Source organism: Theropithecus gelada, chromosome 6 (assembly GCF_003255815.1).
Source record: "Theropithecus gelada isolate Dixy chromosome 6, Tgel_1.0, whole genome shotgun sequence".
NCBI classification, from domain to species: Eukaryota; Metazoa; Chordata; class Mammalia; order Primates; family Cercopithecidae; genus Theropithecus; species Theropithecus gelada.
In genome coordinates, this window is record NC_037673.1 from 66,391,838 (window position 1) to 66,407,432 (window position 15,595).

Here is a 15,595-nt window from a genome sequence, read left to right on the forward strand (position 1 = left end):
AAAAAAAAAAAAAAAAAAAAAAAAAAAAACCAGAAAGGTCAAATAGGCTAAGGCAGTGTTTTATTAGCACATTTTAAAGTTTACAACTGTTAAGAAAAAAAATTAATTGGGATACAACTAGAATGCCATTAGGCTGAACTATCTTTAGCCTTAAGCTCCAGCACCTTGGGGTTCCTATGTAAGCCTGTTATTAACAGTAAAATGGAGCTTAAGCTTACCCAATGAGAAACTGCCAACTAATCTCTACCTAGAGATGTTCCACTTTAACCAACCAATTATATTTTCTGTCTTTCTTCTATGAACACCTTATAAAAGCTTCCTCACTCAACTCCCACAGTAGAGCACTAAACAGCTTACAATCCTGTGCTGCCAGATGCATGAATTGTCTGGTAAAATAAAGTTGTTACATTTTAATATGCCTAAATTTATCTTTTAAGACAACCAAATATAGCTGTAAATAGTAGAAAAAAAATGAGTTCAGCTCTCCCAGGTTTATGCAGATTCCCCCTTTTGGCCTTCTCAGTTAGTTGCTTCTACAGTGTTTTTCACACCTGGCTGATTATCAGAATAATGTCTATTATAATGATCACATTGTTGGTCCTATCCCAAACTTTCTGAATCAGCATATCTTTTTTTTTTTTTTTTTTAGACGGAATCTTGCTCTGTCATCCAGGCTGGAGTGCAGTGGCATGATCTTGACTTACTGCAACCTCTGCCTCCCGGGTTCAAGCGATTCTCCTACCTCGGTCTCCTGAGTAGATGGGATTACAGGCACACACCATCACACCTGGCTAATTTTTGTATTTTTAGTAGAGATGGGATTTTGCCATGTTGGCCAGGCGAATCTCAAACTCCTGACTTCAAGGGATCCACTGTACCTGGCTTTTTTTTTTTTTTTTTTAAATAGAGATGTAGTCTTGCTATATTGCCCAGGTCTCAAACTCCTGAACTCAAGCAATCCTCCTGCCTCAGCCTCCCAACGTGCCGGGATTACAGGTATGAGCCATAGAACCAGGCCTTGAATCAGCATATCTGAAGTTTGGGGACTAGGAATCCTCACTTAACAAGACTCCCATGTGACTGTGGCACTCTGAAGTATGAGAGCCACTGCTTTGCCCAGTCTTATTCCACACCCTTTTACTCCCACCATACCAAACTACTTGATCTAGGTAATTATTTTATGTCCTTATTCCACTTTGTGCATAACTTTGGTTCATGTTTGTTACTGCACTACAGTATGATTGTGGTTTTATTTTTCTCCTCCACTAGATTCTTTCCTCTTTGAAAACAGATACTGTGTTTTATTTTATTTTACATTCCTGGCACCTGGCGTAGTTCTTGAAAGCATGTAGTAAGTACTCAAAAATATTTGTCAAAGTAAAGGTAAAAAGCAGTTTATTCCTTGAAACTATTCTACATGCTGCAATAATGGTGGATACATGTAATTATACATATGTCAAAACCCAGAGAATGGGCAGGACCTCAGTAGCTTATGTCTATAATCCTACCACTTTGGGAGGCTGAAGAGGGAGGATTGCTTCAACCCTGGAGTTCCAGACCAGTCTGGGCAATATAGGGAGACCTCGTGTCTACAAAAAATTAAAAAATTAGTGGGACATGGTAGTGTATGCCTATAATCCCAGCTGCTTCAAAGGCTGAGGCAGGATGATCGCTTAAGCCCAGGAGGTTGAGGTTGTGATTGTGCCACTGCACTCCAGCCTGGGTGGCAGAGCGAGACCCTGTCACAAGAACAAACCCATAGAATATACACAAGCAAGAGTGCACCTTGATGTAAAATCCGGACTTTGGGTAACAATGATGTGTCGATATAGGTTTGTTGATTGTAATAAATGTGCCACTTTGGTAGGGGATGTTGATAATGGGAGAGGCTGTGCATGTGTTGGGGGCAGGGTGTATATGAGAAATCTCTGTACCTTCCACTCAGTTTTGCTGTGAAACTAAAATTACTCTAAAAAATAAATTCAAAACAAAAACTAAAATTGCTCTAAAAAATAAATTCAAAGCAAAAGCAGCTTGTTAGGAAGTTATCAGGGTGTTTCCTCTCTAAATATGAAATTTTTAGAAATGTTCCCACATTTTTAAATTTGGTATTCTTCAATATCTGTGACCAAACATTTTTCTAGGGAAATGCATCTCTAGTTTCAACAGAAATTTGGATTACATCAAACTTTTCCAGATTTATTTTGTTAAACTGACTTTTTATCCAAGTGTATGGTAGATTTAATGAAAGTAAGTTTTCACTCATTGATTCCTTCATTAATGACAGGTATTTTTAATTAAGTTACAAATAACCTTAATAAATCATCTTTTTTTTTCCTTTTCAGTGTGCTCATGGATAACATGAAACACCTATTAGAGCTAAATAAATTAATAATGAAATCACAGCAGGTAAACTTACACATTAGGCTGATTATGCATTCTCATGATTTTACTCTCAACTTCTTGCTGGTAACTGTAATGTATATGATTAAATAGGATTGTCCAAAGGGAATGCTATGATTGGAATTCGCTGTCCTTAAGTTCTGTCTTTTTTTCAAAATTCTATTATTTCTGACTAATGTTGAACATTATCTACTTAAAAGTTAATTTACTGTCTTCCTTTTGTTGTGTGGAAATAGAGGAACTGAAAACTGAAACTTTAGATAACTAAGGCTAGTAGATAAAACTCAGTGATTTAAGTATTACAGGTTTGTCCTTACCTACAGTGATGTGCTTTAACTTTTTTATTTTTAATAACAGGAATCTTGGGATTTAGAGGAAAAACTGCTTGATATTAGAAAGAAGAGATTGCGTATGTAAAACACTTTTTTTGGCAGAACACATTTTTCTTACTTTATAGATTGATAAGGCCAGATCTCTTAGCCACCGAGAAATTTCGTAATTTCTGACTTTCAAAATTTCTTTAAATTTTTGACATGGCAGCTTAAAAAGTGATATAAAGTACATTTTGTTCTATTTATTCTCATTGTTTTAGAACTTTATTTTCGTTTGTTGTTGGTTTTTTTTGAGACAGAGTCTTGCTCTATCACCCAGGTGGAGTGCAGTGAACTATCTTGGCTCACTGTAACCTCCGCCTCCCGAATTCAAGTGATTCCCCTGCCTCAGCCTCCTGTGTAGCTGGGACTACAGGCACCCACCACCACGCCCAGCTAATTTTTGCTTTTTTTTTTTTTTTTGAGACGGAGTCTCGCTCTGTCACCCAGGCTGGAGGGCAGTGGCGCGATTTTGGCTCACTGCAAGCTCCGCCTCCCAGGTTTACGCCATTCTCCTGCCTCAGCCTCCCGAGTAGCTGGGACTACAAGCGCCCGCCACCTCGCCCGGCTAGTTTTTTGTATTTTTTTAGTAGAGACGGGGTTTCACCGTGTTAGCCAGGATGGTCTCGATCTCCTGACCTCATGATCTGCCCGTCTCAGCCTCCCAAAGTGCTGGGATTACAGGCTTGAGCCACCGCGCCAGGCCCTTTTTTTTTTTTTCTCTTTTTTTTTAATTCTTTAATATGGTATTTTTTTTTGGAGAAAGAATCTCACTCTGTCACCCATGCTGGAATGCAGTGGTACAATCTCGGCTCACTGTATCCTCTGCCTCCTGGGTTCAAGTGATTCTTGTGCCTCAGCCTCCAGAGTAACTGAGATTACAGGTGTGTCCCACCACACCTGGCTAGTTTTTGTATTTTTTTAGTAGAGATGGGATTTCACCATGTTGGCTAGGCTGGTCTTGAACTCCCAACCTCAGATGATCTGCCTGCGTCAGCCTCTCAAAGTGCTGGTTACAGGCATGAGCCACTGCACCTGGTCAAATTTTTGTATTTTTAGTAGGGACAGGGTTTCACCATGTTGGTCAGGCTGGTCTCGAACTCCTGATCTCACGTGATCCACCTGCCTCGGCCTCCCAAAGTGCTGGGATTACAGGCATGAGCCACTGTGCTGTGCCTCATTATTTTAGAACTTTAAATCACAAAATTAGTACATTCTCAGAAGGGGAAAAATAAAATGATGTGGTAAATTATAACACAAAAGTCATGCCTGTTTTCTGTGTGACCACAGTTTGGTATTTATCATTCTAGACTTTTCCATATCCATGTAAACATTTTATGTATATATATATACACACACACACATATATAATTTCTAAATAAGATGATATGTATGGATCTACAGCCTTTTCACTTAATTTATCATGACATGAGATGGTTTTTTGCATTGAAACTGTTGAAATGTTTATATCAAAGGCAATGCACACTGTAGAACATTTGGAATTAAAGGTATGCAAAGGAAAAGTTAAATTTTTTAATTTTCCATCAAAAGATAATCAGCCTTCAAAGCTTTTTTTCTTTTCTTTTCTTTCTTCTTTTTTTGGTGAGAAAGGGTCTTGCTGTGTCACCCAGGCTGGAGTGCAGTGGCGTGATCATAGTTCATTGCAGGTCATTGCAGCTTTGACCTCCTGCGCTCAAGCCATCCTCCCACCTCACCTCGCAAATAGCTGGGAATACAAGTGTACTCCACCATGCCCAGCTAACTTTTTTGTCTTTTGTTGACATAGAATCTTGCTGTGTTACCCAGGTTTTTCTTGAACTTCTGCTCTCAGTGATGCTCCTGCCTTGGCCTCCCAAAGTGCTAGGATTACAGGCATGAGCTACTGCACCTGGCCTGTATTTCTTTTTTTTTCTTTTTCTTTTTCTTTTTTGTGAGATGCTGTCTCGCTCTGTCACCCAGGCTGGAGTGCCGTGGTGCAGTCTTGGCTCACTGCAACCTCTGCCTCCTGGATTCAAGAAATTCTCTGCCTCAGCTTCCCGAGTAGCTGGGATTACAGGCGCCAACCAGCATGCCTGGCTAATTTTTTGTATTTTTAGTAGAGACGGGGTTTCACCATCTTGGCCAGGCTGGTCTTGAACTCCTGATCTTGTGATTCACCCACCTCTGCCTCCCAGAGTGTTGGGATTACAGGCATGAGCCACCACACCCAGCCTTTGTTTGTTTTTGTTTTGAAATAGTCTCGCTCTGCTGTCCAAGCTGGAGTGCAGTGGCGTGATCTTGGCTCACTGCAACCTCTGTGTCCTGGATTCAAGCCATTCTTCTGCCTCAGCCTCCCAAGTAGCTGGGATTACAGGCATGCTACCACACCTGGCTAATTTTTGTATTTTTAGTAGAGACAGGGTTTCACCATGTTGTCCAGGCTGGTCTCGGCAGAACTCCTCACCTCAGGTGTGCTGCCCGCCTCCACCTCCCACAGTGCTGGGATTATAGGCGTAAGCCACTGTGACTGGCCTCTTTCTTTGTTTTTTGAGACAGGGTCTTGTTCTGTTACTCAGGCTGGAGGCATGCTCATGGCGCGCTACAGCCTCGACTTCCTGGACTCAGGCTATGCTTTCACCTCAGGGTCCCTGACAGATAGGACTACAGGTGCATGCCACCATGCCTGGCTAATTGTTTTTTTTTTCTGTAGATTTGTTAAATTTATTTTTCTCTAGAGACAGGGTTCACCATGTTACACAGGCTGGCATAGAACTCCTGGGCTCAGCCGGGCGCGGTGGCTCACGCCTGTAATCCCAGCACTTTGGGAGGCCGAGACGGATGGATCACGAGATCAGGAGATCGAGACCATCCTGGCTAACATGGTGAAACCCCGTCTCTACTAAAAATACAAAAAATTGGCTGGGCGAGGTGGCGGGCGCCTGTAGTCCCAGCTACATGGGAGGCTGGGGCAGGAGAATGGCGTGAACCCAGGAGGCAGAGCTTGCAGTAAGTGAGATCGTACCACTGCACTGCACTCCAGCCTGGGTGACAGAGTGAGACTCTGTCTCAAAAAAAAAAAAAAAACTCCTGGGCTCAAGTAATCTGCCCACCTTGGCCTCCCAGAGTGCTGGAATTACAGACGTGATCGATTGATCCACTGTGCCCAGCCAGATTTGTTGGTTGTTTTTTTTTTTTTTTTTTTTGGATACAGAATTTCTTGTTGCCCAGGCTGGAGTGCAATGGCATGATCTTGGCTCACTGCAACCTCTACCTGCCAGGTTCCAGCAATTCTGCCTCAGCCTCCTGAGTAGCTGGGATTACAGGCACCCGCCATCACTCCCAGCTGATTTTGTCTTTTTAGTAGAGATGGGGCTTCTCCATGTTGGTTAGGCTGGTCTCGAACTCCCTACCTCAGGTGATCCACCCACCTCAGCTTCCCAAAGTGCTGAGATTACAGGCATGAGCGCTGCGCCTAGCTGGTGGTGTTTGTTTTGTTTTGTTTTGTTTTGTTTTGAGATGGAGTTTCGCTCTTGCCACCCAGGCTGGAGTGCAATGGTGCGATCTCGGCTCACTGCAACCCCCGCCTCCCGGGTTCAAGCAGTTCTTCTGCCTCAGCCTCCTGAGTAGCGAGGATTACAGGCACCTGCCACCATGCCCTGCTAATGTATATTTTAGTAGAGACGGGTTTCACCATGTTGGCCAGATTGGTCTCCAACTCTTGACCTCAGGTGATCCACCCTCCTCAGCCTCCCACAGTGCTGATTACAGGTGTGAGTCACTGCAGCCTGCTCAGATTTGTCATTTGTAAACATTATATATGTTTGCCTGTTAGCAGATAATCTCAGGGTCAGTAGTAGTATTGGTCATCTTGTTTATTCCCCCCCCGTTTTTTTAAGTAGAATCTTGGTCTTCCTATGTTGCCCAGGGTAGTCTCGAACTTATAGCGATTCTCCTGCCTCTGCCTTCCAAAGTGTTGGGATTATAAGAATGAGCCGGCCGGGCGCGGTGGCTCAAGCCTGTAATCCCAGCACTTTGGGAGGCCGAGACGGGCGGATCACGAGGTCAAGAGATCGAGACCATCCTGGCTAACACAGTGAAACCCCGTCTCTACTAAAAATACAAAAACTTAGCCGGGCGAGGTGGCGGGCGCCTGTAGTCTCAGCTACTCGGGAGGCTGAGGCAGGAGAATGGCGTAAACCCGGGAGGCGGAGCTTGCAGTGAGCTGAGATCCGGCCACTGCACTCCAGCCTGGGTGATAGAGCGAGACTCCGTCTCAAAAAAAAAAAAAAAAAAAAAAAAGAATGAGCCACCCATGCTCAGGCTATACCCTTTTGATGATTCATTTTTTCCACTGTATTCCAACCTCATTTAATACATTAATGTTGAAGAACAGGCCCCTGAAATACATCCATTTATATTTCCAAGTAGTTTAATTCTTAGACTATTTCCAGTAATACAAAAAATGGTTGATGATGTTTATCCCTGGAGAGGGGAATCTTACTTTATTTTTCCTGAGACAGAGTTTCACTCTTGTTGCCCAGGCTAGAGTGCAGTGGTGCAATCTCAGCTTACTGCAACCTCTGCCTCTGGGTTCAAGTGATTCTCCTGCCTCAGCTTCCTGAGTAGCTGGGATTATAGGCACGTGCCACCATGCCCAGCTAATTTTTGTATTTATCGTGGAGATGGGGTTTCATCATGTTGGCTGGGCTGGTCTCAAAACTCCTGACCTCAGGTGATCCGCCCACCTCAGCCTCCCAAAGTGCTGGGATTACAGGCGTGAGCTCGGCCAAGGAAGCTTACTTTTCATTTAAAATTAATCTTATTTTGTTGGGCATGGTGGCTCATGCCTATAATCCCAGCACTTTGGGAGGCCAAGGTGGGTGGATCACTTGAGATCAGAAGTTGGAGACCAGCCCAGCCAACGTGGCAAAACCCCCATCTATACTAAAAACACAAACATTAGCCAGGTGTGGTGGCGGGTGCCTGTAATCTCAGCTACTCAGGACACTGAGGCAGGAGAATCACTTGAACTCCTGGGAGGCAGAGGCTGCAGTGAGCCGAGATCGCACCACTGCACTCCAGCCTAGGTGACAGAGTAAGACTTCATCTCAAAAATAATAAAAATAAAATAAATGTTTCTATGTTTCATTTTTGTAATTAAAGAAGAAAAAGATATATGTATTTCCTACCTGTTTTGGCAACCCAAAAAAAGCCCTTGATACATGATACCACTTGAAATATCTGTAGACAGCTGTTATTGTCATACAGAAATACCTGGAACATTTCACTAAGGGCATTGCTAAGTACAAAATTAAAATATTGTTATTTTGCACCAGGGAAGTCATTTTCAGATCATAATAAAATTGCAACCTAAAATGCTGCTCATTAAAATTTTTCTCTTGACTAAAATAACCAAGAAGTGATCTGCTTCATAATTTTTCAAGATCCTACTTTGTAGAGGTATTATATATGGTATATTATTTTATTTTTAACCTAACAGAATTAAAACAAGCTTCAGAAAGTAAGCTTTTAGAAATACAGACTGAAAAGAACAAACAGAAGATTGATTTGGACAGTATGGAAAACTCAGACAGGATAAAGATCATACGACAAAACCTACAGATGGAGATAAAAATTACTACCGTTATTCAACATGTGTTCCAGGTAACATTTATATAAACTAGCAAGAAAAGTAAAGTACTTTTTTTGTTTTTTGAGATGGAGTTTCACTCTTGTTGCCCAAGGTGGAGTGAAATGACTCAATCTCAGCTCACTGCAACCTGTGCCTCCTGGTTCAAGCAATTCTCTTGTCTCAGCCTCCTGAGTAGCTGGGATTACAGGCGCCCACCACCACACCCGGCTAATTTTTTAATTTTTAGTAGAGACAGGTTTTCACTATGTTGGCTAGGCTGGTCTCAAACCCCTCACCTTTAGGTGATCCATCTACTTTAGCCTCCCAAATTGCTGGGATTACAGGCATGAGCCACTGCACCTGGCCAACTATTTGATGATGCTATTATACAGTATTGACTTAACTTTCAGCTAGTTTTTGATCTTGATGAAATAATTCAATGTTTAATATTGGTCTGTTTGTATATATTTGGAATGTGTGTATACCTAATGCTTAAGGTCTTGATTTTCCTTTTTTCTTTTTTCAGACGGAGTCTCACTCTGTAGCCCAGGCTGGAGTGCAGTGGCGTGATCTCGGCCCACTGCAACCTCCTCCTGGGTTCAAGCAATTCTCCTGCCTCAGCCTCCTGAGTAGCTGGGATTATAGGCATCTGCCACCACACCTGGCTAATTTTTATATTTTTGGTAGAGATAGGGTTTCGCCATGTTGACCAGGCTGGTCTCAAACTCCGACCTCAGGTGATCCTCTGCCCGGGAGGCGGAGGTTACAGTGAGCCAAAGTTCACACCATTGCACTCCAGCCTGGGTGACAGAACAAGACTCCGACTCAAAAAAAAAGGAAGAATGTATTATCATTTTTTTCTTATCACAGAGCTACACATGTAGTAAATGTTAATTATTTGGTAAGATTAGTGAAAAATGATATTCTAAAATCTTGTTAAATTTTTAAAGTACTTGTAACTTTAATTTAAAACAATTTTTTTTCTTTACAGAACCTTATTTTGGGGAGTAAAGTCAACTGGGCAGAGGATCCTGCCCTTAAGGAAATTGTTCTGCAGCTTGAGAAGAATGTCGACATGATGTAATAAGAATTCATTTCTGACATATTTTACATTTTTGGCAATCCCAACTCTTACTTGGAATATTTCTGTGCATTTGTTTGTCCACCATAATTTTAGAAAAGCATATCCATAACATTTACAGTTGTACAGTTGTGGTTGGTTATTTGTAGTGGGATTGAAAGTAATTTTTTTCTTTTTATATTTCTATATTTAGTTTGCTTTTTTTTTTTGAGACGGAGTCTCACTCTGTCGCCCCGACTGGAGTGCAGTGGTGCGATCTCAGCTCATTGCAACCTCTGCCTCCCGGGTTTAAGCAGTTCTCCTGAATAGCTGGGACTAAAGGTGCACACCGCCATGCCCGGCTAATTTTTTGTATTTTAGCAGAGATGGGGTTTCACTGTGTTGCCCAGGCTGGTCTCGGAACTCCTGAGCTCAGGCAATCTGCCGCCTCGGCCTACCAAAGTGCTAGGATTACAGGCGTAAGCCCCTGAACCTGGCCTAGTTTGCATTTTTTTCCTATCAGTTTTATAAGTTAAGAAATAAAAGGAATTAATGTTACTCTATCTTATTTTTTTTTAATTGGCGCCCTTTAATAGTACTCTATCTTAGTAATTACAAAATCGACTTGTCACTTTTTATAGCATTGCAGTCCATTTTTGAAAAACTCTTAATTTGAGCACTTTATTAATTTGGAGCTGTTGAACATTTTTACAGCTAATGTAGTATTTTCAACATTTTTGTTTGTTTGTTTGTTTTTTGTTTTTCCTTGAGACAGGCTCGCTTTGTCACTCATGCTGGAATGCACTAGTGCGATTTCAGCTCACTGCAACCTACGCCTCCTGGGTTCAAGCAATTCTCATGCCTAAGCCTCCTGAGTAGCTGAGATTACAGGTGTGGGCCACCATGCCCAGCTAATTTTTTGTATTTTCAGTTGAGACAGTGGTTTCACCATGTTGGTCAGGCTGGTCTTGAGCTCCTGACCTCAAATTATCTGCCTGCCTTGGCCTCCCAGACTGCTGGGATTACAGGCATGAGCCACTGCACCTGGCCTCCACATTCTTTTTAGAAGGACGTGAAACTTGAAATGATGTTAGCATTTGTTTTCTTTTCTTTTTTTTTTTTTTGAGACGGAGTCTGCCTCTTTTGCCCAGTTTAGAGGGCAGTGTGGCACGATCTCAGCTCACTGCAACCTCTGCCTCCTGGGTTAAAGCAGTGATCCTGCCTCAGCCTCCCTAGTAGCTGGGACCACAGGCACGTGCCACCACGCCTGCCTAATTTTGTGTTTTTGGTAGAGATGGGATTTTGCCATGTTGCCCAGGCTGGTCTCAAACTCCTGAGCTCAAGGCCACCCATCTTGGCCTCCCAAACTGCTGGAAAGTGAACTTCTGAGCTCAAGGCCACCCATCTTGGCTTCCCAAAGTGGTGGTGTGAGCCACCGCACCTGGCCAAGTTCCTTCTTAAGGATCAATTCTGAGAGAGAAATTATATTAGCTTTTCCTAAAATCATGCTGAATAGTAACCCCAAATCTCAGTAGCTTATAACAGACATTTCTCTTTTGGGTCTGTCCTTCAGCTCATAATTCTAGGACTCGGGCTGAGGGAACAGCCACAATCTGAAACATTCTCATGGCACAGGGCAGGAGCTTATGATGTCAAGTCCAATTATACCAGTATGATTAAAGTTTCTGTTTGAAAGGGGCTGACATTGATGAAACCCGACATGATTGAGGCAGGAAAGTATACTTCTCCCATGGCAGGGGAGTGGTGGATTTCAGAGTTGGAGAAAAAAAGTGGGTATTTTACTGAAAGAATACAATCTATTAAACTCAGCTATCTTGACCATAAATATTAACTTCCTTTCTGCATTCTGCATGCAAAAGACACTTCCCAAGGAAGATAAGAGATAAGCTAATAGTGTCATCCAATTGTTACACTTTTTTCAAAGTTCGGTCTTTTATATCAGGTCCAGATGTGGCCCTTCATCTAGAGACCTGTGAACTGAAAAGACAAATTATATCACCTCACATATCCAGCAAGCAATAGTGGAATAGGTCTGCAGTCTGTAGCAATTTTTTCCTTTTTTTTTTTTTTATTTTTTGTGGTAGAGACAGGGTCTCACTTTGTTGCCCTGGCCAGTCTTGAACTCCTGGGTTAAAGCCATCTACCCACCTCAGCCTCCTGTGGTGCTGGAATTACAGGTGTAAGCCAGCACACCCAGCCAAAATCTTAAGTATTACTTGGCAAATGATAGGAGATTCCCCTTACTAGGGGATAGTGACATTGATGAGGTTTTTTTTGTTTTTTGTTTTTTTTTTTGAGACGGAGTCTCGCTCTGTTGCCCAGGCTGGAGTGCAGTGGCGCGATCTCGGCTCACTGCAAGCTCCGCCTCCCGGGTTCACGCCATTCTCCTGCCTCAGCCTCCCGAGTAGCTGGGACTACAGGCGCCCGCCACTGCGCCCGGCTAATTTTTTCTATTTTTAGTAGAGACGGGGTTTCGCCATGGTCTCGATCTCCTGACCTTGTGATCCGCCCGCCTCGGCCTTCCAAAGTGCTGGGATTACAGGCGTGAGCCACCACGCCCGGCCAATTGTTTTGCATTTTTAGTAGAAATGAGATTTTAGCATGTTGGCCAGGCTGGTCTCAAACTCCTGATCTCAAGTGATCTGCCTGCCTCGGCCTCCCAACGTGCTGAGATTACAGGCATGAGCCAGTGTGCCCAGGCTTGCAGTAGATACATTACCTATTTGTTTTTTTTTTCTTTATATGGAGTAGATATATTTTCTAAGGCCAGAAAACCTACCCATGGATTATGTTCTACAAAAAGGGCAGAAGAACTAACCTGCTAAGATGACATCGTATCACTAACCAACTCAGTGATCTGGGTGTGGTGGTACATGCCTGTAGTCCCAGCTGCTCAGGAGGCTGGGGCAGAAAGACTGCTTGAACCAGGGAGTTTGAGGCTGTAATGAGCCATAATGGTGCCAAGTGCACTCCAGCCTGGATGACAGAGTGAGTCCCTGTCTCAAAAAAAAAAAAACGAAAACTGGGTGCCGTGGCTCACGCCTGTAATCCCAGCACTTTGGGAGGCTGAGGTGGGCAGATCAGGAGGTCAGGAGATCAAAACCATCCAGGCTAATATGGTGAAACCCCGTCTCTTACTAAAAATACAAAAAATTAGCCAGGCATGGTGGCAGGTGCCTGTAGTCCCAGCTACTCGGGAGGCTGAGGCAGGAGAATGGCGTGAACCCAGGAGGCACAGCTTGCAGTGAGCCGAGATCGCGCCACTGCACTCCAGCCTGGGTGACAGAACGAGACTCCATCTCAAAAAACAAAACCTCAGTGGTAGTTATCTGCTATCTAAGGCTAACAATAAAAGGCTGTTACAGAGCTATATGGGCAGGGCCATCCCTGAGACTTCAGACCTGTAGAACCATCAGCATGCAATACCTGCCTGAGAGAGTCCAGGTACCTCTCTTCAACTCCTGAGAGCTGCTGGGTTGGCTGTGCCCAGCAAAACCATGGGGTAGGGCTGCCCTGGGGATTTGGGGTCCAACCCCCATCCCAGTGCATCCAGAAGTCAAGATACTGAGTCAAGAATTATTCTCAAGCTTCAAGAGTTAATGTTTGCCTTGTTGGGTTTTTAACTTACTTGGGACCTATTACTCCTTTTTTCTTGCCTGTTTCTCCCTCTTGGGATGAGAATGTCAATCCTATTCCTGGCCCATCGTGTTTTGGAAGCACATCTATTTGATTTCACAGGCTCACAGTTGGAGGAGAATTTGCCTCAAGATGAGTCATGCCTTGAGTCTCATCCATATCTGATTTAGGTGAGACTCTGAGCTTTATAGTTTTGGGTTGGTGCTGGAATGAGTTGAGACTTTTGGGATGGATAAATGTATTTTTGTTTTTTGTCTTTTGATACAGTGCCTCCCTTTGTTGTCCAGGCTGAAGTGCAGTGGTACGATCTTGGCTCACTGTCAACAACTTCCACCTCCCAGGTTCAAGCAATTCTCGTGCCTCAGCTTCCAAGTAGCTGGGATTATAGGCATACACCACCACACTCAGCTAATTTTTTTATTTTTAGTAGAGACAGGGTTTCACTGTGTTGGCCAGGCTGGCATGGAATTTGTGACCTCAAGTGATCCATTTGCCTCAGCCTCCCAGAGTGCTGGGATTACAAGCGTGAGCAACTGCATCTGATAAATGTATTTTGCATGAGAGTAGGACATAAATTTTGGGGGCCAAAGGCGGTAAGCTATGGTCTGACTGTGTCCTTCAAAATTCATCTGTTGAAAATTGCCAATGTGACAATACTAAAAGGTAGGGCCTCTAGGAAATGATTAAATCATGAGTACAGAGCCGTCATGAATGAGATTAAGGCCCTTAAAAAAGGTTTGAGGGCCAGGCACAATGGCGCATGCCTGTAATCCCAGCACTTTGGGAGGCCAAAGTGGGCCGATCACCTGAGGTCAGGAGTTTGAAGCCAGCCTGGCCAACATGGCAAACCCTCGTCTCTACTAAAAATACAAAAATTAGCTGGGCGTGGTGGTGGGCGCCTGTAATCCCAGCTAATTGGGAGGCTGAAACGGGAGAATGGCTTGAACCCAGGAGGTAGAGGTTGCAGTGAGCTGAGATTGTGCCACTGCACTCCAGCCTGGGTGACAGAATAAGACTCTGTCCCAAAAAAAAAAAAAAAAACAGGTTTGAGGGAGTGGGTTCCTTCTGCCCTTCTGCCATGTGAGGATACAGTGTTAAACCCCTCAGATGCAGTAGCGTTCAAAGTACCATCTTGGAAGAAGAGACTGAGCCCTCACCAAACACTGAAACTGCTGGTACTTTGATCTTAGACTTTTGAGCCTCCTGAACATGAGAAGTAAATTTCTGTTGTTATAAATTACCCAAACTAAGGTATTTTGTCATAATAGCACATATGGAGTAACAGGAGCTAATCAACATTCATGGAATACTCCACCAAACAACAGTAGAACACTTTCTTTTCAAGTGCTTGTAGAACAGACCATACCCTGGATGACAAAATAATGGGGTGGCTCATGCTGGTAATCCCAACACTTTGGGAGGCCAAGGGGGGCGGATCACGAGGTCAGGAAATCGAGACCATCCTGACTAACACGGTGAAACCCCGTCTCTACTAAAAATACAAAAAATTAGCTGGGTGTGGTGGTGGGCGCCTGTAGTGCCAACCACTCAGAAGGCTGAGGCGGGAGAATGGCATAACCTGGGAGGCGGAGCTTGCAGTAAGCCGAGATGGTGTCACTGCACTCCAGCCTGGGCGACAGAGCAAGCCTCCATCTCAAAATAAATAAATGAATAAATAAATAAATTTCACAAATATAAAAGAATTGAAATTATAGACTGTGTTCTGACTACAATGGAATTAAATGAGGAATCAGTAACAGTCGAATAACAGGAAAATTTCCAAACACTTGGAAACTGAACATACTTTTAAATGAGGCAAAGGTCAAAGGAGTCTCAAATGAAATTTTTTTAAAAAGCATTGAACCAGGCCAGGTGCAGTGGCTCACACTTGTAATCCCAGCACTTTGGGAGGCCAAGGCGGGCGGATCACCTGAGGTCGGGAGTTCGAGATCAGCCTGGCCAACATGGAGAAACCCCATCTCTACTAAAAATACAGAAATTAGCTGGGTGTGGTGGTGGGTGCCTGTAATCCCAGCTACTTGGGAGGATGAGGCAGGAGAATCACTTGAACCAAGGAGGCAGAGGTTGCAGTGAGCTGAGATCATGCCATGGCATCCAGCCTGGGTGTGTCACTGTGAGACTCTGTCTCCAAAAAAAAAAGAAGAATCTGCTGGGCGTGGTGGCTCGCGCCTTTAATCCCAGCACTTTGGGAGGCCAAGGAGGGTGGATCACGAGGTCAGGAGATCTAGACCATCCTGGCTAACAAGGTGAAACCCCGTCTCTACTGAAAATACAAAAAAATTAGCCTGGCGTGGTGGCGGCACCTGTAGTCCCAGCTACTTGGGAGGCTGCCCATTCTCCTGCCGCTAACCCGGGAGGCGGAGCTTGCAGTGAGCCGAGATCATACCACTGCACTCCAGCCTGGGTGACAGAGCAAGACTCCGTCTCAAAAAAAAAAAAAAAATTCACAGATGAATGGATAAGCAAAATGTG

The 15,595-nt window shown here is 43.7% G+C and overlaps 1 protein-coding gene across 2 annotated transcripts in view; it reads left to right on the forward strand.

Moving 5' to 3' along the window:
• Nucleotides 1-10,003, forward strand: part of CENPH (centromere protein H) — a 23,973-nt gene extending 13,970 nt beyond the window's left edge. For both annotated transcript variants that reach the window (XM_025388135.1, XM_025388137.1), the window contains 4 exons: nt 2,346-2,409; nt 2,761-2,812; nt 8,254-8,417; nt 9,377-10,003. In XM_025388135.1, coding sequence (XP_025243920.1) covers nt 2,346-2,409; nt 2,761-2,812; nt 8,254-8,417; nt 9,377-9,469 — 373 coding nt within the window. In that variant the 3' untranslated portion in view covers nt 9,470-10,003. The remainder of the gene's footprint in view (nt 1-2,345; nt 2,410-2,760; nt 2,813-8,253; nt 8,418-9,376) is intronic.
• Nucleotides 10,004-15,595: the final 5,592 nt, after the last annotated feature.